Source organism: Sorex araneus, chromosome 5 (assembly GCF_027595985.1).
Source record: "Sorex araneus isolate mSorAra2 chromosome 5, mSorAra2.pri, whole genome shotgun sequence".
In the NCBI taxonomy this organism is placed as follows: domain Eukaryota; kingdom Metazoa; phylum Chordata; class Mammalia; order Eulipotyphla; family Soricidae; genus Sorex; species Sorex araneus.
The window spans coordinates 57,844,303-57,870,684 of NC_073306.1; the positions used below are offsets into that span (position 1 = coordinate 57,844,303).

The 26,382-nt window shown below is 50.4% G+C and overlaps 1 protein-coding gene and 1 pseudogene across 1 annotated transcript in view; both read right to left on the bottom strand.

The window, feature by feature from the left end:
• The window catches only part of FHAD1 (forkhead associated phosphopeptide binding domain 1), a 131,213-nt gene that overhangs the window by 91,761 nt on the left and 13,070 nt on the right, over positions 1 to 26,382 (bottom strand). The window contains exons 4-5 of the mRNA XM_055139446.1: positions 19,194 to 19,400; positions 4,976 to 5,222 (exon numbers count right to left, since the gene is read on the bottom strand). Of these exons, the coding sequence (XP_054995421.1) occupies positions 4,976 to 5,222; positions 19,194 to 19,400 (454 nt within the window). The remainder of the gene's footprint in view (positions 1 to 4,975; positions 5,223 to 19,193; positions 19,401 to 26,382) is intronic.
• Positions 15,239 to 15,986, bottom strand: LOC105942758 (40S ribosomal protein S6-like; annotated as a pseudogene).

Genomic DNA, 26,382 nt, shown 5'->3' on the forward strand with positions numbered 1-26,382 from the left:
TGTAAATAAAGTTTTATCAGAACACAGGAGCAGTTATTCATTTACATGCTGGATGGTGCTTTCTAGCTGCAAAGGCAGAGTTGAGGCTTGTGACAGAGAACACAGAGCCCACAAGGCCAAAAGCATTTGCTACCTGGTTCTTTACAGAAAAAGCCTCCTGCTGCAGAGTTGTTAGCATTAAATGCTAGCAATTCTTTTTTTTTTACTGCAGTAATAATAATTAAAAACATTTACCTGACAATACAGCAAACCCAGCCTCCCAGGTTAGCATAGGTTACTGGATTGCATTCTTCTACATGGCAACACGAAGCCCATGATGTGGATGTGCCCAAACAATTTCAACTAGGATCTGCTTGATAGACATTTAAGTTTCCTCCTGTTACCAAGACTGTTTCCATGACTTAGAGTGGTTCTACCATCCTTAGATTTGGAGAGCCCATTCCTTATCACACCACAATGGACTCACAGCAACATTCAGCACATTTATTTTTGGTGTAAAAACTTTCGAGAGGAATTTCAACAATTCTGCTTTGGGGATTAGTTGACTTGGGAAATCTCTATATTCTTATAGCTGTGGGAGCCCGTTGAGACTTGGAGACCTCAGACCACTCCTGGCAGTGCTTGGGGACCATCAGGGCAGACCCAGTCGTCCTTAAGTGAGGGGACATGTGATGAACAGGGATCGAACCTGGGGCCCAGTATGTGCAAGGCATGCGCTCTCCCGTTTGGGTCACATCCCTGGCCTCTGAGTCTCATGCTTGAAATTTCCAGCTAGAATATCCAGGCAACTGATACTCACTCTTGTTAGGAAACGAGACACAGAACCAGTCATTCTCAAAGGTAATGAAACATTAATGTTGACACTAACAAATAGCAAGTCTGCGCCATCAGGCTTAGGAGCATTTTTTCAACCATAAATTGATTCTGCATTGGAAAAACTGCATTTGGGGGCAAGTAACATCCCTTTAGATCTCAAACATGTCTGCGGACCCGATGTTGGGATACCTGTGGCCCTGGCGAGGATATAGGGTGGGGGGTGCAGCTGGGTCTTGTGCATGGAAAGACTAGCAAGCCGGACCTCCCACCTACCTCTGGGGCTGTGTATGCTCCAGGACAGGCCGAGATCCCAGGACAGTTCTGATCCTGCTTCCCCAGTGGCTGGGATTGTTCTCTGTCCCTGACATGCAGTAAAAACAATGCACACACCAAAAACTCTTCCCCAGAGAAAACAAGTGGAGGCTGCTTATGCCCAGGTTGCTTTCTCTGTGAGGGGAAACCTGCCCAGAGTTGACCCCTCCCTGCCCAACACAGAGGGCAAGTGCTCTTGACAGGTGCTCCAGAGCCGTTTTCTTCACTCCCACTGGCTCATGCAGGCCCTGCCCACCATTCGGCCTCAGCACGTCCCTTCCACTCAGAACACTGTTCCGTCCCCCGCCATCCCCAAGGGACTGTGCTCCCTTAGGGACACCCTCTTGATCCCCATTCCCCCCGCTAAGTCAGGTTGTCCGTGCCAGGATCACAGGGCACTGGGAACCCCTCCTGTCTGCTGGAGTCACACTAACGCTTCAGAGATGTTCTTCTGTGATCCTTTTCTTTTTGCAGAGGTGGGGAGGCTACACTTGGCAGAGCTCAAGGTTTACTCCTAGCTCTGTGCTCAGGGCTCACCCCTGAGGGTGCTCAGGGCACCGTATGTGGTACCAGGGATCAAGCCAGGGTTGGCTGCGTGCAAGGCAAGTGCCTTAGCCCTGTACGATCTCTGAAGTTCCTGTGATCATCTCCTTAAGGTCCATTTCTCTGAGGGAACAGTAAGCTCTGTGGGTTAAGGGATCACATCTCAGCTTGTGCCCCTCAAAATCAGTTTGCTAAATTCCATTGACAAAAGTGCAAAGTGGGGTACAGAGAAGAAAGCTCTGCCCAAGCTTACCCAGCTGGAAGGCGCCCATCCGCCTCCCCCTCTAGAAATCCTAATTCTTTTATGTCCTGATTAGTGGGGGATGGGCTCTGATAATTGCTTGAGAGCAGATGCTCAGGGTCTGGTCCACATTTCTGAGTGGTGTTTGTGTGTGCGTGTGTGTGTGTGTGTGTGTGTGTAAATTGTGTGGTCATATGTGTGGCCATGGGCCTTTGGAGCCCTGGCAGGGTCTTCTGCTGGCCCCAGGGAGACTCTAGGACATGAAGTGCACACAGCCTCAGACTACAGAGACTTGATCTATATTTAGACTTCATATAAAACATTTGCAAACTGTACAAAAGTCATCATCTCCTGAATGGGAACCAACACTTTCAGCCTGTCCTCATCACTTGCTGCCTCAACAATTGTCTAACTCAACATGAGGAACGACTTGGCGTCAGAACTGCGCAGGAGGAAGAGAGCAGCGTGGAACGCCTTCAAGAGCGTCAAAGAAGTGGTTAAGAGAACAAAGGACCTCCGACTCCGGGCACATCTTTCAATTCCACCATTCTTCCTGCACTAACGTATGCCTCAGAGACCTGGGCCCTACGCAAACAGGATGCGAACGCCTTCGGGTATCCTAAAGAGGAATCAAAAGAGCTATGCTAGGAGTATCACGTCTCACTCAAGTGAGAGAAGGAATCCAGAGTTCCGACCTCCGTCAACGGTCAAGAATCAGGGACACTGTCTCGTTTGCCAAGGTATCGAAAATCAGATGGGCCAGACATGTAATGCGATTCAGAGATGACCGCTGGACTAGAGCTGTTACCGACTGGATTCCACGGGATGTCAAAAGACCGAGTGGCCTTTTGACACGTGACCACCTATGAGATGGTCAGAGTTCTTCGTCAAAACCCTGAATGAATGGTTTGAGGCTCTTCCTGTTCCTGGAGCGAGCAGATATCACTGGGCTACACTAGCACGCGACAGGGACATATGGAAATGTTACTGGTGCCCGCTCGAGCAAATCGAAGATCAACGGGAAGACAAGTGATACAAGTGATATAAAACGTGCCAAAGGAGAGTCACACCTGCTAGGTGTGTGACTAGCGAGCCCCCTAAGACCTCCCATTCACCAACTCAAGTGCTAGTTTGTACTTGTACATTTAAATTCGTTGCAATGAAATCGGTAGATGCTGCCTTGTTTCAGGTCTGGAACACTGCCCTGGTTCTCCTCCTCTTCTACACAATCCTTCCTTTCCAGCCCACAGTTAGAGCTGGATTTTAAAAATGCATATATATGAGAACTGAGATTTAAGCACGACTCTCAGGGTGCAGCTGGTTCTGCAGGCCTGGGTGTTCCACTGTGTCTGTCTGTGTGATTCTCCCTGCACAGGGCTTTAAATGTCCCACATGCGGCCAGCCCTGGTCCTCATCAGCAGTCCCCAGGCGGGTGGTGGGGGCAGGGCAGCATCAAGCACACCAGGCACAGTCCAGAGGGACCAGGGGACACTGAGGCTTTCCGACTTAGCACACTAAAGGCCAGAGGCCAGTTTTCGTTGGTAAGACGTGGGGGAGCCTGTCAGCTGGTATGCTGATCGCAGGGACCAGGCTCCTGACACCAGGCAGGGGCAGCCTGGGACGGAGCCACTAGTACCTGGGTCCCTGGGTCATGTCCCCAGTGACCCAGGAACTAGCAGGGGGAAGCTCCCAAGAGAAGGCTGGGATCTGTTGAGACTTGGGGACCTCGGACCACCACTCCTGGCAGTGCTTGGGGTCCTTTGGGGCAGACCCAGTGGTCCTCAGGGGGACAGAGGGTGGAGACAGCAGGAGCACTGTGGCCAGCGGGACTTCCTGCTGACTGGCTGCTGACCTCCCCACTGGGGATGCCGCGACCTGTGTCTTTAGGATTTGGAGTGAGTCTCCACACATCACGAATGGGAGAAACCAAGGAGAATATCTCTGCTGGAGAGCAGTTTTGTTTTTCAGACTTGTACTATGGAAGGCTGAGAGGAGAGGGCCCGAGGGCTAGTGTGCATGGGCTCTGGGTGCTGGAGGCCATCCCATAGTTCCCCAACCACCGCCAGGAGCAATCCCTGAGCACTGATCCAGGAGCATTTTCTGGGCACCACAGGATGTGACCCAAGCCCCACTCCTAGATCTAATGTCTGCTGAGTATGCATGCGGTGCCTGGCACCTGGGAGCGAGTGGAATTTGCAATACCTCACAAGCCAGATCCCACGCTACCTTCACGATGACCTAGTGACAAGGGTCTCTTCGATACCATCCTCATCTTATGCATTTATTTAGGGTCTCCCTGGCGCTGCTCAGGGGGCCTCTCCTGGTGACACTCAGCCAGCAGGCCATGGGTTCAATGCAACAACCCGAGGGTGGGGTGCAGCTTGGGCACGGTGGTGCTGGGGATCACCCAGGCCTCCAGGGCTCACCCGGTACCATATCCATCCTGTACAGAAGGGCCATGAGGCACAGGGCACCAAGCCACTTGCCAAAGGCCACAGCAGCTGGTCAGGGCTAGTCCAGTCTTGAACCTGGATTTGTTTGACTCACGGCCCATGCTAGGACCCATGGTGCAGTCAGTGGACTGACACGGGAAAGATGTTCATGACCTGGTGATGAATCTTAAAAAGCAGGTCAGGGGCTGGAGAAATAGGACAGGGGCGAAGGCCTTGCATGTGGCTGACCTGGGTTCAATCTTCTGCACCAAATATAGTCCCCTGAACCCCACCAGGCCACCAGGAGTCATCCCTGATTACAGAGCCAGGAGATACAGAGCCCTGAGCATCACTGGGTGTGGCCCCAAAACCAGAAGAAGAAGAAGGAAAAAAGAAGCAGGTTACTGATGTCAGCATTCAAATGATGCCATTATTGGGGGAAACATATAAATCAGGAGAATAATTTTTAAGCTTGCCCCATACATTTTCTGTGGTCTCCTGTACCCCCCAACCCATGGATTCTGAGATCTGGCAAAGGAGCTGTTACAGAAAAAAAAATCTGAGAAAATAAGTGAAACCCCAGGCACATCCATGTGGCCCCATGCCCTCCCTGCTCCCAGGCCCCCAATACCTTGTTTGACGAGGGGGGCTCTTGGCTTGCCCTCCATCATGAAGGAGAACACCTTCCCGCTGGCACTCAGGGGCCGCTGGTGGGGACCAGGCGACATGGAGGTGGGCCTGGAGGACCCCTGGGACCAGGTCCTAGGCATGGGTGGCTGCCGGATGCCTTGGAAGAAGAAGTGTGACGACGATTGGGACTGGTTTGCTGGATGTGACCCCGACCAAGGCGATGAGCTCTTCACCCATGGGAAGGTGACCTGTGGGGACAGAGAAGGTCAGCGGTGGGCATAGGCGTTGGGCTGGTCACCTGCTGGGTGCCTGCTTTGCCTTTCACACTCAGGCAAGCACGCACATGAAGACCAGGTTTGTAGAGGAGTTTATGGACACTTTGTCTCTGCACGTGAGTCACAGCCCTGAGGAAGGCATCCTTGATGCTTCCCAAGGTTGGGATCGGGGTCCGCCATGGGTCTCACCGCACACCATCATCACCACCACCACCACTACCACCCTTCACCCCTTCACCCTTTCAACCCCCCCCCCCATTTCCTGGAATTTTCTTTGCATCAGGCACCCAGCCAAGAGGCTCATTGAGTCCCACTTTGGAGACTCTCCTAGTTGGTGGCTCGAGAATGAGCTGCTGAGCATGGAGAAGGGTCTCCTTTGAGAGGACGGGGAGTGTTTATCTCTCTTGTTCACACCGGGGTCCTCAGTGGCAGGAGCTGTGCCCAGGAGCAGCCAAGTGGGCCCTCAGGTCCTGGGAGAGACAATTAAAGCGCCAATCCTGAACTCCAGGTGGCTTTCGGTGACCCCCTGGCCAGCTCTTCTCATCCATGCTGTTGCTCTCTGGGGCTCCCGCTGTCCGCCTTTGGGAGGGCAGAAATCTCAGGTGGCTCGTCCTGGGCCTTTGCTCCTCCACACCCAGATTCTCAGCAGCTGTTCCATTAGCATCTGTGGAGGGAAACTTTTTCCCTCTGGCCCTGTAGAATGTGCTTGAGATATTCTCCAGGGTGACCACATCAAATCCCACCTTATCATCATCATCATCATCCTGTTGATCATCGAATTTCTCAAGTGGTCTCAGTAATGTCTCCATTCGTCCTAGCCCTGAGATTTTAGGAGCCTCTCTCTACTCGTCCTTCCCAACGATGCCACATTGGAAGCTCTTTCAGGGTCAGGGGAATGAGACCCAGCATTTTTACTGGTTTTGGCACATGAATACACCATGGGGAGTTTGTGAGGCTCTCCCATGTGGGCAGGAAACTCTCTGTAGCTAGCCAGGTTCTCCCAGAGGAAGACCGTGTGCTTCCGGGAGCTTGGTTTTAAGTCTCTGGATGTTGGCCATTGGTGGAATTACAGGGCACCGGGGGCAGTCCCTGGGTGTGACCGCCTAGCTACTGGAAAATGGGAAATCTGGGCGGAAGAGGACCAGTCCCGATCCGAGCAGGCTTGGAGGTCTCAGCCCAGGGTCCCACACACCTGGGTTCTTCTGCCAGTACCTTCATGCGTGAGGCTTGTCCAAACGTGTGGAGAGGGGCTTTGAGCATGGCTGCGGGAGCTCTGCTTGGAGTGGGGAGGGAAGCTGGAGCCCACCTCCTCTGAGGGGTCCTGGGGAAGACAGCCAGGAACAGGGGCAAAAGACTCTGCGTCTCTCTCTTCCGGGAGCTTGGTTTTATTTCTATTTTTATTTTTTTTTTTGCTTTTTGGGTCACACCCGGCAATGCACAGGGGTCATTCCTGGCTCATGCACTCAGGAATTACCCCTGGTGGTGCTCAGGGGACCATATGGGATGCTGGGATTCGAACCCGGGTCAGCCGCGCGCAAGGCAAACGCCCTACCCGCTGTGCTATCACTCCAGCCCCCTGGGAGCTTGGTTTTAAATCTCACTTCAGCTTGAGAAATAATTACCAAGGCTTGGGTCCTCGTTTCTCCCTGGGCTCAGCGGTTAAACAGTGACACCCCTGACACAAGTCACTTGCTGTCTTTCCTATTCTAGGTCCTCCTGCAGCCTTGGAGGGGTGAAGGGGTCACCCCAAGCGCACACCAGCTCCCTCTCACCCCTCTCTCTCCCATCTCCTTCTCTCTGTCCTTTCTCCTTTCTTCCTCTCTTGGTTTCTGTCTCTGTCTGCCCAATACCTTGGCAGAGAAAGAGCCACGCTTTTAAGTCAGAGGCTAAGTTCAAAGGTCTGCTGTGGAGGGGAGATGCTACCTTCCACTCACCTTTCTCCTGCCGTGGCCTGGAGAGGGGAGGAGCTCTGGGACACTGAGGGAGAAACAGGATAGATCTAGCTGCCAAACACGGGAAGTCCTGTAACTTCATTTAGGTTGTATTCAATGGCGGCTTCTTGAGCTCCCGGCCCCAAATCCAGCTTTTAGCTACAACTTTGCCAACAAGGCACGAATCCATGTGTCTACCCTGAAGACTCTTTGCTGGAGCCGGTGAGGACAGCAGTCAGAGAAACCAAGATCCCAACTCAAGCTTCCCTGGGACACCACCGGTGGCTTATCATCTTTATCATCATCATCATCATCATCATCATCATCATCATCATCATCATCAAACTCATTGATCGTCGAATTTCTTGAGCGGTCTCAGTAATGTCTCCATTCATCCTAGCCCTGAGATTTTAGAAGCCTCTCTTTATTCGTCCTTCCCAATGGTGCTGTACTGGAGGCTCTTTCAGGGTCAGGGGAATGAGACCCATCATTGTTACTGGTTTTGGCATATGAATACACCACATACACCACAGGGAACTTGTGAGGCTCTCCCATGGGGGCAGGAAATGCTCGGTAGCTTGCCAGGTTCTCCCAGAGGGAGAAGTAGGCTATAAGATGTCCCGTGGCCACTTTGCGGCCTTGTGCTTCTGGTGGCTTATAGGGACCATAATAGCATTCTCCAGTGGTTAAAGGTTTATTGAGGAAGGGCTGAAACAGAAAGGGTTCACTCCCACCTGCCAGAGATTTCTGGCAGAAGTGGGCAAACCCCTGCTCCTGCTGGGATGTGAAGGTGAATGGGCCTCCCTGTCAACCAACTACAGAGGTGCTTAAAGGAGTGGTGCTGTTTCAGGCCTCTCAAGCGCTCCATGCCTGGGCTGGCCAGAACCCACCCAGAGAAAACCCATTCAACCTCTCAACTCGTTGTTGTGGGCAGGGTTTGCAATCAGCCAGCCATGTTCTGTGGCCCTGGTGATAAGTTCAGTTGTAGTGAATGGGGCTATGTAAGCCAATCAGAGCTAAGGAGGCCCAGGAAGCTTTGGCTGGATACCTGGTTCTGGGGTGACCTTGGAGACCTGAGACTGTGGGAAGTTTTCCACAATTCCACTGCCTATCTCGAGGAATCTGACTACTCTAGATACAAGGACAATCATAGAGCATTTGTCCTTTTGTTATAGGCATATTTCATTTACCACAGTGCCCTTAAGCTTACTCCACATCCAAATAAATAAATTTAAAAAAATTCATCTACATTGTAGTACATATCAAAATTTCCTTTCTTAAAATTAAAAAAAAATTTTTGGACCACACCCAGTTGTGCTTAGGGTTCACTCTTGGCTCTGTGATCAGGAATCACTCTGGGCTCTGGAGACCTCATGTGGCACCAAGGATGGAACCAAAGTCGACCATGTGCAAGGCAAGCACGTGTACTAGCTCTTGGGTCCGTGTGTGTGTGTGTGTGTGTGTGTGTGTGTGTGTGTGTGTGTGTATGTACTTATTTTTTTACCCTTTGTTCTTTATTCACTTTGGTTTGGAGGTCATTCCCAGCAGTGATCAGGACCTACTTCCAGCTCTGAGCTTGGGGGCGGGGGGTCACCTGCAGTGGTGTGTGGTGAACCACGCAGAGCTGGGGGTAAAATTTGGCTCTCCTGCATGCAAAATATGTCCTTTGCCAGTCCTTGGAGCTATCTCTCTGGGACAGAATTTCCTTCTAATTTTTAAATAAAAGTGTGTGTGTGTGTGTGTGTGTGTGTGTGTGTGTGAGAGAGAGAGAGAGAGAGAGAGAGAGAGAGAGAGAGAGAGAGAGAGAGAGAGTGACAGACATATAGACAGACAGACTAAGAGAGCCGGCAGTCCAGCAGTGCTGGAGGCCACCAGGGCTATACCGGATGGTGTCAGGGAGGGGCCATGTGGTGCTGAGGACTGAAACTGCAGCCCTGTGCATGCCAGGCATGTGCTCCGCCCTCTGAACTCTCTCCCTGACCCCAGACTTCCCTTCCTTTTAAAGCCGAGTGCCAGTCCACTGACAAAAGGTAGTGGCCACCTTTTGTTTATTCTTTCATCCTTTGATGAGCCTTGACTCTTGACTCAGTTGCACTGAGAATGGCGGCCCAAACAGAGCTGCTGGCTTTGTGTTCTGGCTCGGGCTGAACCCTGAACTGCCGGTGGCACTGGATGTGGGGCTGGTGAGAGCTGGGTTCTGTCATTGGTGGAGCAGAGAGCTCCACAGGGCCACTCTAAGGGGAAGGTACCAAACCGGTGCAAATGCAGCAAAGACTTCAATCTGCTCTCTGGTCCAACAAGAAAATATAAATCAAGGCTTTTAACCTTTCTTCCTTCCTTCCTTCCCTCCTTCCTTCCCTCCTTCCTTCCTTCCTTCCTTCCTTCCTTCCTTCCTTCCTTCCTTCCTTCCTTCCTTCCTTCCTTCCTTCCTTCCTCCCTCCCTCCCTCCCTCCCTCCCTCCCTCCCTCCCTTCCTTGTCACACATAGTGGTACTCAGGGGTTACTGCTGGCTCTGCACTCAGGAATCAATCCTGATGGGCTCAGTGAACCATATGGGATGCCAGGGATCGACCCGGGTCGGCTGCATGCAAGGTAAGTGCCCTGTCACCTGTATGATCACACTGGCCCTTATCTATTTTACTTCTAATGCTTGATGTTGAGAGTTAAAGGTCAGAGATTTTGCAAGGTCTAAGTTGCTTTCCTCTGGTTAGCAGACTTGCTCTACCAGAAGCCAGGTCAGATTTTCTCAGAAACTGCTGCTGGTAACTACAAGGAGACAAATGGAGCAAGCGGTGGGGAGAAGTAAACCTATGGGCAGAAAAACACACATTAAGAGCTAGCGCTGGTTGCAGAGGCTCCAGATTTGATGCTGGCGTCTTTGAGCCTTCCGTGAGGAGCAACCTCTGAGCACCACCGACTGTGGCTCAAAAGCTCCAAAGAGATGAAAGCTCTGGGCTGTGCGCCCGGGACGCTGTCTGTGGATTTGTGGTCAACGCCAACTACCAACAAGTCTCTCAAAATTTTCATTTAAAGCCCGTGCCAGTGCCTTCTTTTAACTTTCCTCCGTTCTCTGACCATATGTTATGTAATGTGTTTGTCCTTTTGTTTTCAGTGTTGAGGTCCCATGTGTTATGTTCCTGTGATCCCTATATTCCTATCACTCCTAATGTCTTCCACGCCACCTTTGAGAGCACGTTGTCGCCATCTGGATTAGCCATGGCCACATGGCTAATGTCTTCCACCCACGGCTGAATTCATATCAGCTTGAACAAACCCCAGTCAATGATTTACGCCAGAAATGACAACTGATATTCCTGTCCCTTCTCCCCCTCTACTTGTTCTCTTTGTTATCCTTTCAATTTCTGTGTCAAGCCCTGAAGTGGGTATAAGCCATGTTACAAAACAAATCAAAGTAGTTCGCTTATGGGGTATCCACAGGTCAAAGGCCTGGAAGTCCCAGAGACCGTGCATCAGGTGGGGGAGTGGACTCCGGACCTTGGGGCACTTGTCATATGCTTGTCATGAACCCCGCCATTTGTCCTTGATTACTGATGCTGCTACAATTGTGGAGGGAAGGGACACAGGATTGAGAGCCTATTGCAGCTTTGTTCACCCACTGGAATAATTTTGGTGGGGTGGCGAAGGCACTTTTGCACCCATTTTGTGGATTAAGAAACTAAGGAACAAAAGCTCAGAGAGGTTAAGTGACTTGTCCAAGGTCTCACAACAAGGAAGTGGTTATGCTATTGGACTCGAACACCTGGCTCTTAGAGCTTCTAGATTATTGAAGTCACAGTTTATCCTTGCTTTCTGCTTTGTATTCTGTGTGTGTTGGGGAGAGGGGGGTGGTTGGAGGCATGCCCAGCAATGCTCAGGGGCTACTCCTAATTCTGTGTTCAGGGAGGCCCACCTGCTGGTGCTCGGGGGGCCATATGTATTGCTGAGGATTGAAGTGGGATTGGCTGCATATAAGGAAAAGACCTTAGCCTTTGTATTGTCTGACCAGCCGAGGACCTGCTTTCTTTTTTTCTTTTAATTTTTAAAATTTTATTGAATCATGGTGAGATAGTTACAAGTTTTCACATTGGATTACAATCTCACAATGATCAAACACCCATTCCTCCACCAGTGCACATTCCCCACCACAAATATCACAGGTATACCCCCCCTTTCCCACCCTCCCCCTGCCTCCATGGCAGACAATATTCCCCATACTCTCTCTCTACTTTTGGGCATTATAGCTTGCAGCACAGACACTGAGAGGCCATCATGTTTGGTCCATTATCTACTTTCGGCATGCATCTCCCATCCCAACTGGTTCCTCCAGCCATCATTTTCTTAGTGATTCCTTCTCTATTCCATCTGCCTTCTCCCCTCCACTCATGAAGCAGGCTTCCAGCTATGGGGCAATCCCCCTGGCCCTTGGAGACCTGCTTTCTATGCTTATAAAAGTACTTTACATGACAGGTTATGAGAGAGGAAAAACAGAGTGTGAGAAGTAGATGATGTGGAGAAAACAAGACCATGGTATGTGGAAATGGGGCTTTCTGGGCACGCTGATGTCTTTCTCACGAAGGTTATTAATCTGGCTATGTCCTGCCTTCAGCGGTTAAGGCGTTTGCCTTGCACGCAGCTGAGGGTTCAATTCCTCCACCCCTCTCGGAGAGCCCGGCAAACTACCAAGAGTATCTCGCCCTCATGGCAGAGCCTGGCAAGCTCCCCATGGCATATTGGATATGCCAAAAACAGTAACAACAAGTCTCACAATGGAGACCTTACTGGTGCCCGCTCGAGCAAATTGATGAGCAACGGGGTGACAGTGACACCAGGATGCAGCTCAGAGGACCCCAGCTCTGTCCTGGGAGGCCTATGGATATTCCCTGTATGTCACTGTTGGGCCAGCTGGCACCAGCACATCAAAGCAAATTATTAGGGATTTTGTGTGTGTGTGTGTGTGTGTGTGTGTGTGTGTGTGTGTGAACTGGTTGGTAAACAAGTATGTTAATAAAAATTAAGGTGATATAAGCATATAATTAAATTGGGACCGGGGAGACAATACAGTGGGTAGGGCGCTTGTCTTCCACACAGCCAACCCGGGTTCAATCCCCAGCACCCTATATGGTCTCCTGAGCACTGCCAGAAGTGACTCCTGACTGCAGAGCCAGGAGTAACCCTGAGCACTGTCAGGTGTGGGCCCCACACAAACAAGCAAACAAAAACCCCAAACAAGCATACAGTTCAATTATATCAGGGACAACAGTAACACATACAAAATGTAACTCTTACCCTTCTTAATTATTTTTACTAGGGTTCGGTATTGTCTGTGCCCTGAGGTTACCAAGCTCCAAAGTCCTAACATGCTGGGAATGCTACTTCCTAAGGGGAGAGCCCACCTTTTTCCAAGCCTGTGACTTTCCAAGTCACCTTCCAGGGCCTGAAGCCGGCCGCAGGGAGTACGCCTGCCACAGAGGTCTGGGAGTGCTCTGAGTCAGAGCTTGAGTCTCCATCTTGTCGATGGCCTGCGCTCCGAGAGGTGCCACGGAGAGCGAGCTGTGGGGCAGCGTGTGTCAGAGCAGGCCGTGCCTGGAGTCCACGCCTCAGGCTCAGTGCAGAACCTCGTGGTCACAGCCTTCCAGTTCTGGAGGTCCAGCGGAAAGCCACTGTCTGTCCTCAGAGCAGTCCCCGGGGTCAGCAATAAGCAGGTGAGGGCCTAGCACCTGTCCTTACTTCATTTTGATCCCGCTGATCAACTGAACAAAGACTTTTGCCGACGTTCTGGTGGGAAGCCCAGGCCTTTGTAAAAACCACAGCCACCAGCTGTGTATGAGGCCAGAGGTCGACAAAAGTCGCTTCAGGATCAGTTGGCCCAGTGGAAGACACAATGGAGGGAAACGGGAGTTCATGGTTCACTGTATGTGTAAAGAATGTGCTGCGTACCCTTTATACCACCAGACCCTGCTTCACCTTTGTCCCAGGGCCAGAGATTAAACATTTACCAGCCACCCCCCACCGTCTGCCCAGAGCCCAGCAGAGCACCTGGTATGCACGGGAAGTGTTCACCCGACTGAACTGAGCAACCGAACAAGAATGTCCAGCAAAAAGACTGTGACCGATTCTGGGCCCGAGGACAGAGAAAGCCTGGCATAGCTTGCCATAGCGGACTCCTGAGGAAGAACCCCACCCCCTCCAAAAAAAGTCCCCAAATATAAATAGGAACACGTCCAGGTGACGGAGCCCCCATCAGGAAAGAGCTCCCGGTGACCAGTGCTGGGATTACTTGAGCTAAGAAACGAACAAGGTAGTTTTCTAGTATCACTCAACCCACGTGATCCAAAGGCAGGACAGAGTAAGAAAATCAGACAATGGTCTCTACAGAGGAGATGAACATCTGCAGTCACACCCGCCTCCAGGACAGAGCTTCATCCCCGCTGCCGGATCCCCGCCCACTTCTCCTTTGGGTGCCCTGTCCACAGAGACTCGCCTCCAAAGAAGAGCGCACTGAAAGAGGAAAGTGTTCACTTCTCAGTGGGCCAGCCTGGTACACACAGCTTAACAGGGGGAGAAGGTAACTTCCCTGGGGTGTCAGGAGGATACTGGGTACCCCCTGATATGATGGGGCTTGAAAGGATAGTTCACCTCTGTGGTATGATTTCTGACAGTGCCCAGCTCTGGTTTGATGGGAGAAAAGCATAAGATAATTCAGGCAGGGAGCAATGTCCCGGACACCTGGTCAGGACAATTCAGGGCTGCTGAGGTGGAGAATAAAGTCAGGGAAGGTGGAGAAACCGGCTGACACCTGAGCAGATGAAGAGGAAATGATGGTCAAAGGCAGCATGGGCTTCTGGTCTGGGTGGCGGGTCCTGAAAATTCCAGTAAAGCCACGATGTCTTGGTTGTGAAGTCTGAACTGTGGGAATGTCAGATGCTAACGTGGGAAAACCAGAGAGGCATGGAGAAGCACTCTCTACCAACTTAATCACTTTCTGAATTCTAAAATTATTCTAAAGGGAAAATGTTTGATTTTTTAAAGAGTGACTATGAGTTATCAGAAAAAAAAATTCACATGCAACAGAGAACTCGGCTTACCCAGAGAGGAATGCTTTGGAGCTACGACTCTGACGGGCCTGCTGACTGAGGGAAGGCTTCCTTTCCAAAGGAGCTCCCTTACAGGGGGGTGTAGCTGCTACCGGGCTTTGTGTGCTGGATTCAAAAGCTGACAATGATTGACTGTCATTGGTCCAGGGTGGGCTGGAGCGATAGCACAGCGGGTAGGGCATTTGCCTTGCACTCGGCCGACCCGGGTTCAATTCCCAGCATCCCATATGGTCCCCTGAGCACCGCTAGGAGTGATTCCTGAGTGTATGAGCCAGGAGTAACCCCTGTGCAATACAGGGTGTGACACAAAAAGAAAAGAAAAAGCTGCCAGGGGCTGTGCTAAGTAATATACGTACACTGCCTACTTAATGGGACACTGTGTATTATGGTGTATGTGGTAGGGGCGGTTGCTAGGCTTGATTTTACAGTAACGGGACCAGAGCTTTGAGCTCTGGGTAAAGAGCATGTGCAGCATTAAGACAGCCCCAGATTTCTTTGAGAAGTTGGCCTCAAAATGTCTGATGAGAAACGTCCTACAATCGTATCATTAAAAACTTAGCCTGCAGGTCTGGGTCATCAGGCAGCGGAACCATAGGACTGAGTTACTCAGTGCCCGGAAGAGTCCCAGTAAGGATGGATTACTCCAGTCATCAGCATTTACTGGGTGTCTGCGTGCAGGTCCCCATCTGGGAAGCAGCCCCAAGCTGAGGGGGCTTGAGAGCACCTTTTTTTGAAAGTTTTGTCTGGTCTTATTTATTCATTACTCAGAAAACTCATTTTTTTTTTTTTTTTTGCTTTTTGGGTCACACCCAGCGATGCTCAGGGGTTGCTCCTGGCTTTGCACTCAGGAACTACTCCTGGTGGTGCTTGGGGGACCATATGGGATGCCGGGGATCGAACCCAGGTCGGCCGCGTGCAAGGCAAACGCCCTACCCGCTGTGCTATCGCTCCGGCCCCAGAAAACTCATTTTTGACTGGATTCAGACTTGGAGGTAGAAGCTCTCAAAGAAGACAGCCTCCGTCTCTTGGCGATCTGCTCCTGGCGTTTCTCTTTTGCCTCCTTCATTCTCTTCACCCCCAGTTCAGCGTACTCTGCAGCCTCTTCCTGGTTTTTCTTGGTGCACTGTCTCTTCAGTGCAATGTGCCGGGTTTGTGTTGCAGAACACGTGGAGTAACAAGACGCTGAATCTTGGGTGCTTTGGTCCTAGGTTTCCTACTTCCTTTATTTAGGGGCTTCTTCACAACATACTGGCGGACATCATCTTCTTTAGAAAGATTGAAAAGTTTGCGGATTCTGCTAGCTCTTTTGGGCCCCAGGCACCAAGGCTGACTGGTATCAGTGAGTCCGGGAACACCCTTTTCCCCTTTCTTTACAATGACCAAGTTGAGAACCCTCAAATTGGCATCCACAATGCAACCACGCACAGATTTGCACTTTCTTTCTCTGGTCCTCCGCTGTCCATAACAGGAATGCCCCTTACTCAGCAGCAGCCGGACCTGGCCATGGGTCAAGACGCCCCTGCTTCATGGGCGAAACCTTGTTTATCATTCCCGCCGCTGATTCGGACCACGTAGCCCTTCCATTCTTCTCCCAGAGCATCAGCAGCAACTTCGGTTGCCATCCGCTTCTCATAAAAGGTACAAAGTTTGCATTCATCGTCCACTTCAATGAGTTTCTGGCAGCCAATGACTGGGCAAGAGATGTTCAGCATGTTCAGACAGCCCAACACCTCTTAGCTGCCATGAAAAAGAGCTGGGAGCACTTATGGAGGAATAGGTAGGGTGGTGGAGGTCTTCTGGGAGGGGTGTGGCTCTCCTTGGAAAGGTGCTGGCTGCTAAAAAGTACTAGGACAGGCCAGGGGACACCCATGAAAGTGTTTGCAGTCACTTGGGGGAAGGAAACCAATGCAACTGCAAGTAGCATCCGATGGATACGTGTCCAGTCAAGTGGCTGTAACTGGGTGCTTGGCTTGACCGGAAAACTCCACTTCCCACTGACTGTCTCCCCACAGCTCTCAGCGTGGAGAGAGAGGTCCAATGGCGCAGACCAGCTGGGTGAGCCTGGGAAAATGCCCATGTGTGCTTCAGGGTCCTCGACTGGGGCAATGGTGGGTGAGTCCTCCTTATGGGTTACATAAGGGAAAGCTGGCCCGGGAGAGAGTACAGCAGTTAGAGCACAGCGCCTGACCCAGGATCCAGTCCTGGCAGCGTATGGCCTCCTGAGCATCCCAGGGTGACCCTGGCGGTCCAGCGGGTCCTACTGTGGGGCCTGAGCAGCACCAACCCCATCTCTGGGAGCTGGCACTGAACTGCCCGTCTCTTTGCTGGGTGTCATCCGGAGTGGCCCCCAAGAACCCGAGACCTGCTCGGAAGACTCCTAAGGACCAACTGCTCTTGTTTCCCTGCGCCCACTTCCTCCAGGGGGTGCGGTGAGAGGAATTCATCATCGCTGCCCACATTTACTCGCTACGAGAAGGACGTCAAATGAAGCGCCCCTGGTCCTGTTGGCACGCCTGTTCTTCACAACGGCCTCATTCACGACAGGCCCCGAAAGGGAGGGGCAGCCAGAGAGAATGCTGATGCATGACGCATGACGGGAAAAGTAATAGGTGGAGTACACATACAGGGGAACAGAAACCCACTTTCACAAGGAGGGACATTCTGGGCCAGAGAGATTGTACTGGTTCTGTCCCTGGCACTGCATAGGGTACCCTGAGCCCCACCAAGTGTGGCCCGATCCTTCACCCCCACCCGCCTCCAAAAAAGGAGGACCATTCTGATGCATGCTGCAGCTGGGATGAACCTCGAGGACCTTCTGCTTAGTGAAATAAGATGGCCACAGAGTCTGAGTCAAGTGTGGTCCGCCCGAAGCAGGGAGCCCTGAGCTGTCCATTTCAGAGTCAGAAAGAATAGTGGCTGGAGGGACTGGGCAGGAAGGGGAGGGCTTTTGTTCATGGACACAGAGTCTGGGTCTGGGAAGATGAAGGCCCTGGAAAAGGATGATGGTGCCCGTTACACAACAATGTGAAGGAAGGAATGCCACGGAACATCCCACAGAAAAGCGCAGATGGGAAATTCTCTGCATGTTTTCTCACAATTTAAGAAAAAAATTAAAACATCAAAATAAAGAGAGAAAAGTATCTTTTTTTCCCCGGAGCTTTCTTTATGGATGAATGAAAGGGTCGGGGATACTCTGGAAACAGATGGTGGGGTGGTGCCTCAGCTCAGTGAGTAGTTTTCCTGGAGCTGATCAGATTGGGCACTGGAGTGGGGTTTGTTACAGAAACAGACTTCCTGGAAGCTGTCAGAGCAAACAAGACACTGCCCCTCTCCCGTGGCTTGTTCACTCCCTTTTTCCTTCTTTGGTTCCTAACAAGAAATCTGTCCATGCTATAGATAAGTGATTATAAATGGGAATCCCTAGTAGAGGGGGTATCCTGTAACCACCGAGAGCTTCTGAGAATGCGTGTACTCAGCCCCCCCACCCCACTTAAACCAAGTGGAAGGTTTCCAGACTTAGCATAAATAAGCAAAGAGAAACAGAAGCATACAAATAAAACAGAGGGTACCAATGACATCTAAATTTTAGACCATCAAATATAACTTTTTTAGCATAAGCAAGCTCAACTCATACCAGGGACTCATTTATTCTAAAAAGCAGATTTGTTGCCTGAATTCGAATTTACCTGGGTGTTCTCTATTTAATTTGCAGCCAAAATTATGGGTGACGGGGCCTGGGGGGCGGGTGACCCCAGGAACCTACGCTGTTGGTTCTGGATCAGTGTGTATGGTGTTCTTTGAACCCCCTTGAGAATCCTAGATGAGGTCAGTCCCTTCTGGGACCGAAGCTCCTTGCCCCTGCTCCCAGCAGACCACAGCACAGTCCAGGACCAAAGACACTTCAATGTTGTTCTAGGGGGCAGAAGGCCGTGGGCAGCAGCAGCTGAGAAACACGGGCCTAGATCTTTGCAAAAGGCATGTGTGACTGATGTGGTGTCAGATGCTAGACAGCCTGAGGGGCACCTCACCCCAGGATTCGGCCTGCATCTTCTAACTTGTAGGCCTTGGAGCTTAAAAGAATGTCAAGCCTTGGAGTCTGCTTCTAGGAAGGCTTCCTGGAGGCAAGAGGCAGAGCGGGGCCGTGAGACAGGTAACTACCGTGGGCTCACATCATGATCACACCCTTCAGCACAAGATCTAACCACAAAGTCACAGCTATCATGGGCCCTGTTTGTAGGTGAGGAGACAAGAGTTTCTGAGGGGCCAATGGCATGCCCAAGAGTGCATGAAGTGGGCTGGGGGCAGGGCTGGGGTTCTGGCTGAGTCTGTGTCCCCCACCACCCCCACTGTCCTGCCTCCCTGGTGAACCATACACGGAACGTCATGTTTCCTGCTTTGCACAGACTGGGCTGTGCAGAATTTCTGATTTGGGGTTTAATAAGCAGCTGCCGGGTAATGGGGCGTCTCTATGGGGTAGATACGGGGCAGACACCGAATTCATTCACGCGGTCTCTCAATCCACCCTGGATAAGTCCGAGTCCCAGGCATACCAGGAAAAATGCAGAGCGCTGGTTTGTCTAAAAAGGAAACGTCCACCTCTGAAGTTTTCAGAAGTGCTCACCAGCTTTCTGGGGGGCCTTAGACCAACGGCCACCACCTTTTGCATGTAATTCCACAAATTCCCAGCAGGGGGCAGGAGGACTCGCTTCACCCCACTGGATGGATGCCCAGGAGCGCGCCCGAACCTCACCCAGCTCCAGTCCGACCCGGGTCACCTGCACACGCAGCAGGAAGTCAGAGCACCTGCTGGGCAGGCTCCGCCCCCCGGGTCGCACCTGAGCCCAGGGCTCGCGTAGAAGGTGACGCCGCACGGCCCCCGTGCCATCCCCATCCCCGGCCCGGGCCCAGTGTGGACTCACCAAGGGCGGGTTCTCAACCACCAGCTCGTAAGTCAGCCCGGAAGACCCAAACCTCAGGACGTCTCCGGGCAGCAGCTTCACTGCCACGTTCTGAATGTGGCACTCGTTGACGAAGGTGCCGTTGACGGAGTTGAAGTCCTGGAGGACGAAGCTGCCCTGGGCCTCATTGAATTCAATGAGCGCGTGGTGGTTGTCAATGTCGGCTGACTGAAAGCAGAGAGGACATGCACGGTCACAGATACGGGAGAACAGTACCCGGGGGCCCTAATACCTATTATGGGGCTCTAACCTCTACCACGGGGTCCCTAACATTTACTCCGAGGCCCCCAACCCTTACTATCAGAGACCTAACCTTTAGGACGGGTCTCCCTAGCATTTACTAGACGTGGTGGTAGAGGAGAACTAACTTTTTTCCCTTTTGGGTCACACCCAGCGATGCACAGGGGTTACTCCTGGCTCTGCACTCAGGAATTACTCCTGGCGGTGCTCAGGGGACCATATGGGATGCTGGGAATTGAACCTGGGTTGGCCGTGTGCAAGGCAAACGCCCTACCCACTGTGCTATTGTTCCAGCCCCATGGGAGTACCAACTTTTAAAAAATTTTATTGAATTACAAGTTTTAATTTTTTACATATGCAAATTATTTTATTGGATGCATTAGAATTTTTTACAACTTGCTCAGAGATATATATACTGTACTCCAACAATACTGTGAGATTGGAACATTAGATATGTTATTAATGTTATTTTCTGGTTTTGTTTTGGCTTTTACTTTCCCTTTTGTTTCTTTTTTTTGAAAATTACTGAATCACCGTGAGATAGTTACAAGCTTTCATGTTTGGGTTACAATCACATAATGATCAAACACCCATCCCTCCATCAGTGTACATTCCCCACCACCAATATCCCTTGTATACACCCCCCTTTCCCACCCTCTCCCTGCCTCCATGGTAGACAATATTCCCCAAACTCTCTCTCTATTTTTGGGCATTATGGATTGCAACACAGACACTGAGAGGTCATCATGTTTGGTCCATTATCTACTTTCAGCACACATCTCCCATCCCGACTGATTCCTCCAGCCATCATTTTCTTAGTGATCCCTTTTCTATTCCATCTGCTTTCTCCCCTCCGTTCATGAAGCAGTCTTCCAGCTATGGGACAATCCCCATGGCCCTTGTATCTACTGTCCTTGGGTGTCAGCCTCATGTGATGTTATTCTATACCCCACAAATGAGTGCAGTTCTTCTATGTCTATCCCTCTCTGACTCATTTCACTTAGCAAAATAATACTCTCCATGTCTATCCATTTATAAGCAAATTTCATGACTTCATCTCTCCTAACAGCTGCATAGTATTCCATTGTGTAGATAGGGAGTACTAACTTTTACAGTACTAACTTTTTTAAAAAATTTATTTTATTGAATCACCATGTGGAAAGTTACAAAGTTCTCAGGCTTATGTCTCAGTTATACAATGCTCAAACACCCGTCCCTTCACCAGTGCCCATATTCCACCACCAATAAAAACAAAAACAAAACAAACAAACAAACAAACAAACAAAAAACCAGTATACATCCCACCCCTTACCCCCCAAACCCCCTCTGCGTGACTGATAATTTCACTTCCTTTTCTCTTTACCTTGATTACATTCCAGATTTCAACACAAAACTCACTATTGTTGTTGGAGTTTCAACGCAGACTCACTATTTTTGTTGGAATTTATCCCCCAAGAATACAGCTCTATTGACCAGGAAACATTTGACAACAAGTTTTTCACTGATGAGAATGAAGAGATAAAAAGTCGCGTGGCTGCGGTAGCGGCCTCACGGTTTACACTTTCTGTATTATAGTAATTAAGTCCAGGGAGATTTAAGTTGGAAAATGAATCATTTCCCTTCCTGGAACAGCATGGAGCAAAAGCTTAGTTCACAGTCTGCATACATGGTTGCAAGCACTCACTGGAACCCCAAGTCATAAAGCTGTCTCTGATTCCTGCTCGTTCCACATCCACGTGGCTGTGCAAAGGCATGGCCACCTGGGTCGAATCTCGGCTGGAGCCTGAGCTCCGGCCCAGGCCTGAGATACAGTACTAACTTTTACTGACCTAAGACTATCCATGGGAAAGAGGGGAGGAAGACAAAGTGCAGTATAAAAGGTGAAGCGCTGAGGAGGGCTGGAGAGAGAGAGTACAGTGGGCAAGGGGCTTGCCGTGCACATAACCCACCCAGTTGGATCCCCAGCAAGGTTGTTTCACCATCTGAAAAATCAACTAATGTAACCCATCATAGCCATAGGCTAGGGAAGAAAAACCGCATGATCAGATCAATAAGTGGAGAAAGAGCACTTGACACAGCCTACATCCATTCATGATTCAAAAAAAAAAAAGTTGGCAAATGAAAAATAGAGAAAAATTTCCTCCACCTGCTATATAGAATCTAAAAAAACCTAAAGTTAACATCTTAATTCATAGTGAGAAGTCAGGAACGTTGCTGTTGAGATCAGGAGCAAGGCCTGGATGCCCCGGTGGCCTCTCCTCAACATGTGAATGCAATAAGACAAGAAAAGGTAATAACAGACACACAATTGGGAAGAAAAAAACAAGACTTGGGGCTGGAGCGATAGCACAGCGGGTAGGGGTTCGATTCCCAGCATCCCATATGGTCCCCTGAGCACCGCCAGGAGTAATTTCTGAGTGCAGAGCCAGGATTAACCCCTGTGCATCGCCAGGTGTGACCCAAAAAGCCAAAAAAAAAAAAAAAAAAAAGAAAGAAAAAAACAAGACTTGTCTTCGTTCACAAATTACATAATCGCAGAAAATCTCAAAGAACAGACAAAACCCCCTGAAATTAATAAGCAGTTACAGAAAATCTGAAGGCTACATGCCAAATATACACACATGAGTTGGGGCTGGAGAGAGAGCACAGGAGGTAAGGCACTCGCCTTGTTCGCACCTTCCAGGGTTCAATCCTCAGCACCCCATATGGTCCCTGAGCACAGCCAGGCATGATTCCTCAGTTGCGGAGTCAGGAGTAAGCCCTGCCCACAACAGGTATGGCCCCCAAACAAAAGCAAACTATTAAGAGAAAAAATTCAATAACTCTCCTATTTACCAACAATGAAAACCAGAATTAGAAATTAAAACTAGCTGGCATTTAGTACCCCCCCCCAAATGGCCAACAGGCAATCGGACACAACATGATTCGCCATGTCAGCAGCAGGTTGGGGGCACCAGCTGTGATCTTAACATCGGTAGCCAGAGCTGGGTTATCCAGACTCATCTAATCCCACTTGATATAAAAGCTAAGAAATCCTTTTTCCCCCCCTTTTCTTGTTGGGTCACACCAGCGATGCACAGGGGTTACTCCTGGCTCTGCACTCAGGAACCACCCCTGGTGGTGCTCAGGGGACAATACGGGATGCTGGGAATCAAACCCAGGTTGGTGGCATGCAAGGCAAACACCCTACCCGCTGTGCTGTTGCTCTAGCCCAAAGCCAAGAGCTCTTCCCTCCATCTAGATCGGGGGAGAGGCCTAGGGGGCGCCAGAGAGCTCTGAAGCCCTTCAAGCTGGCTTTCGGAATATAGAGGCCACCCAGGGAGCTAAACAGACTGTGCGTATTGGGGGCCACATCCAGCTGTGCTCAGGGATCACTCCTGATCGGGCTCAGGGGACCAAATGTGGTGCCAAGGAGTGAACCTAGGTCAGCTGCATGCAAGGCAAGAGCCTTGCCCCTCAGACTCTCTCCAGCCCCCACCAATAATTTTAGATTTATTTCTAATCAATTTTTTAATTTGTACTTTATAGACCTATATATCCAGGGTCGTGGAACCATTTCTCAGGCAAAAAAAAAAAAGAGTCACGGTTGAACAAGCTGTGGACCAGGTACCTGCCCATGCATTTTCTGTCCAACTAACAAAGATGACCAATTCCTGCCCCACCTCCCCACCTTAAGTGGGTTAAAGGTGGCATGCTTAGCCTGTCTTACCTGTTATGTGTCACCCTGAGCTCTCCTCTCCCCGGCCAGAGAGTGCTCAGATGCCCTGGGGAACCTCTGCTGGCACTGTGCCAGCCCTGGGTATATATACGTGTGTGTGTGTGTGTGTGTGTGTGTGTGTGTGTGTGTGTGTGTGTGTGTGAGATGTGTGATTTGTTTTCATGCCCTATTTGCCATTTTCATTCCCTATTTGCCTGGCAAGTTCCCCAGCTTCTTTTTATCTGTGAGTGGGGGCCAGGCCGTGGGGGTGGGGGGTGAGAAGGCTCCCAAACAATGGGCAGGAGTCCTGGGGTCCCACTGGTAATTCTTGAGATTCAGTGCCAGGGCTCATGGGTGCTCAGGCCCTGTGGCAGCAGGGATGACCTGGGCCACCCCTGAAGCAAGGAAACAAGGAAATGGGGATCTCAGGGGCCTCTAGGGTTACAGCCCGCAGCGAAGCTTGGAGACCGTGTAGGCCAGGAATCAAATCCAGGCACCTAGCATGGACCTGGACCCCTGGACTCCCTTTGCCTCACCCCAACTTCTCCTTAGAGAGGTAATTCAGGGGTCAGAGAAATAGGACAGTGGATAGGGCGCTTGCCTTACATGCAGCCAACCCAGGTTCCAGCCCCTGCATCCCCTCTTATCCCCTTTGCCTCACCAATAGTGATTCCTGAGCACTGGACCAGAAGCAAGCCCTGAGCACTACTAGGTGTGGCCCAGAAACAAACAAACAAACACAAATTAAAGAGGCAACTCAAGCTCCATCTACCCTGAGGTGCTTCCCAGGCTCCCACAGGATCCCTGTGGGGTCCCTCCAGCCCCAGGCACCTCAACTTCCTTGGGAAGCTCTGGACCAATTCCCTCTCCCGACTCCCCTCCCCCCACCATGTGACAGGGTTCCCCCATTCACTGAGTGCATAAGAATCACGAGAAATTTCATTTCCTGTGCTGCTGGCAATTGCAGAGTTTCCCAGCTTAGTCACTATCTTACTATATAAATTTACTCATGAGGAATTTCAGATTCTTTGAAGGTCAGAAGTTTTGAAGTTCCCCCAAATCCAAATGTGCTCCCAAATAATGCAGCTTCTTTTTCTAGATGCTCTGAAACATGCCCTGAGTCTGAGCCTCCACCTTCCCCCACTCAGCTCTGTGACTTTTCTGAGTCCACTTCCACGTCTTTAAAATAATCATGACAGTGGTTTTAACTCCTTAGGAAGGGCTTGGGGGCTATAATTCAACAAATATATACATAGAATATACATTGACTACACATATAATGCCATGAAAACTATAGATGTATACTGTGGTTGTTGGTTATTGTTATCGTACTAGTCACAACACCACGATCTTCTACCCCACCCATTAGAATGGTTATTATTTAAAATTTAAAACAAGGAAAAGCAAAAGAAATAATGTACCATGTTATGAAGAAAATGGGCCTCCTGTGCATGGCTGGTAGGAATGTGAATCCATGAGGCTTTTTGCCAGCATGGAACAGGATATCTGGATTCCTTAAAAAGTTAGACATGAAGTTCTGGGGCTGGAGTGATAGCACAGCGGGTAGGGCATTTGCCTTACACGCGGTCGACATGAGTTCGATTCCCAGCATCCCATATGGTCCCCTGAGCACCGCCAGGAGTAATTCCTGAATGAAGAGTCAGGAGTAACCCCTGTGCATCGCCGGATATGACCCAAACCCCCCCAAAAAAAGTTAGATATGAAGTTCTATGATCCAGTGTTGGTGGTATCTACGTCAAGAATTGCAAAAGGTATTTGTACACCTCTGTTCATAGTAGCACCACTCGCAACTGTCAGAAGGTGGAAGCCATTCCAGCGACCATTAATGGCTGAGTGGATAAACACACGATGGAACGTTATCCAGTTCTCTTTCAAAGTTTTCTTGACTTCAACAAGCTACCACGTGGAAGGCCCTTGAGGACATTCTGCAGCATGAGAAAACCCATGTGATGATGCGTACGTGAGACCCAGGGACAGAGGAGGACCATGCTGAGGGGGTCACTTCCGCAAGAGGAGATGAGTGGGGAGAGAGTATGTACTTAAGGAGCATGAACTGAAGCTCAGCACCGAGGACATGGCTAGAACAGCATTTTCTTGTGATGTGCATTTGACTGCGATGAAAAAGGAAGGAATTTTCCTGAGCTCTTCTCTTATCATAGAGCCCTGCTGGCTCATTCACTGGTGAGAAGAGTCCCAAGTTCCCACTACTGATCTCCAGCAGGGGTTAGTTCTCAGAGATGAGATCTGGGATGAGGCCCAGAGCACAACCGAGGCAGAAGGCGTTCCCACCCACAGGAGCACGTTCCTGCAGAAACAGGGCGGGGGAGGAGAATCTTCATCCAAGGCAGGTCCGCCTGCCCCACCTGACCTCTCAAGACACAGAAGGAAGGAAAGCAGGATGACAGGCAGGCACCAAGGGGAAGTATGAGGTCATGAGCATAATTTGGGGTGCCGCTATCACTGTCAGGAGGGAAGTGTGGATGATAATTTAATCGCCGTTGGCTGGCAGTATTTTCTTTATACGGAAGGAACAATGCCACTTTCTCAGCCAAGTTGAAAACAATTCAACTCCAAAACGGATAAGTCAGGAGGCATCTTAAACTAAATAAATTGGAACGGAAAATAGGAAGATAAGCCCTGACACAAGCACGGCTGAGGCTTCCTATCAGTGACACTGGGAAAGGGAGATTGCGAACTCAGCTCCTAACTGCTGGTCCCCACAAGGCAGTCTGGACGGGTTTTTCAAGCAACCTCCCCCGCCCCCCCGCCTTGCTTAAAATCTGTTGGTGCTTTCTTCCTGTTACTCCAAAGATAAAGATCAAAATCCTTGGGCTTGAGAGACAGTATAAGGGTTAAGGGGTATGCCCTGCATGCAGCCGACTTGATTCCATCCGTGGTACCACATGGTCCTCTGAGCACTGCTGACTAGCTCTGGACCCCACAGCATTATCTGGGCAACCTGGCTAATCCCCGGCACTCAAACATCTAAGCAGCAGTGTATACTTGGGCCCTGTCATTGGATAGATGCCCAGTCAGTCAAGAAACAAAGGGAGGGGCCCTAAGTCTTCTGCATATCACTTGGGAACCCTCTTACCACCACTTCACGCCCCCCTCCAAAAAAAAAAGGATAAAAATCCTATGGTGGTATGAAAGAGTCTTACTTGCTTCTTAGTCTCCTCCCTGTCTGCTTCC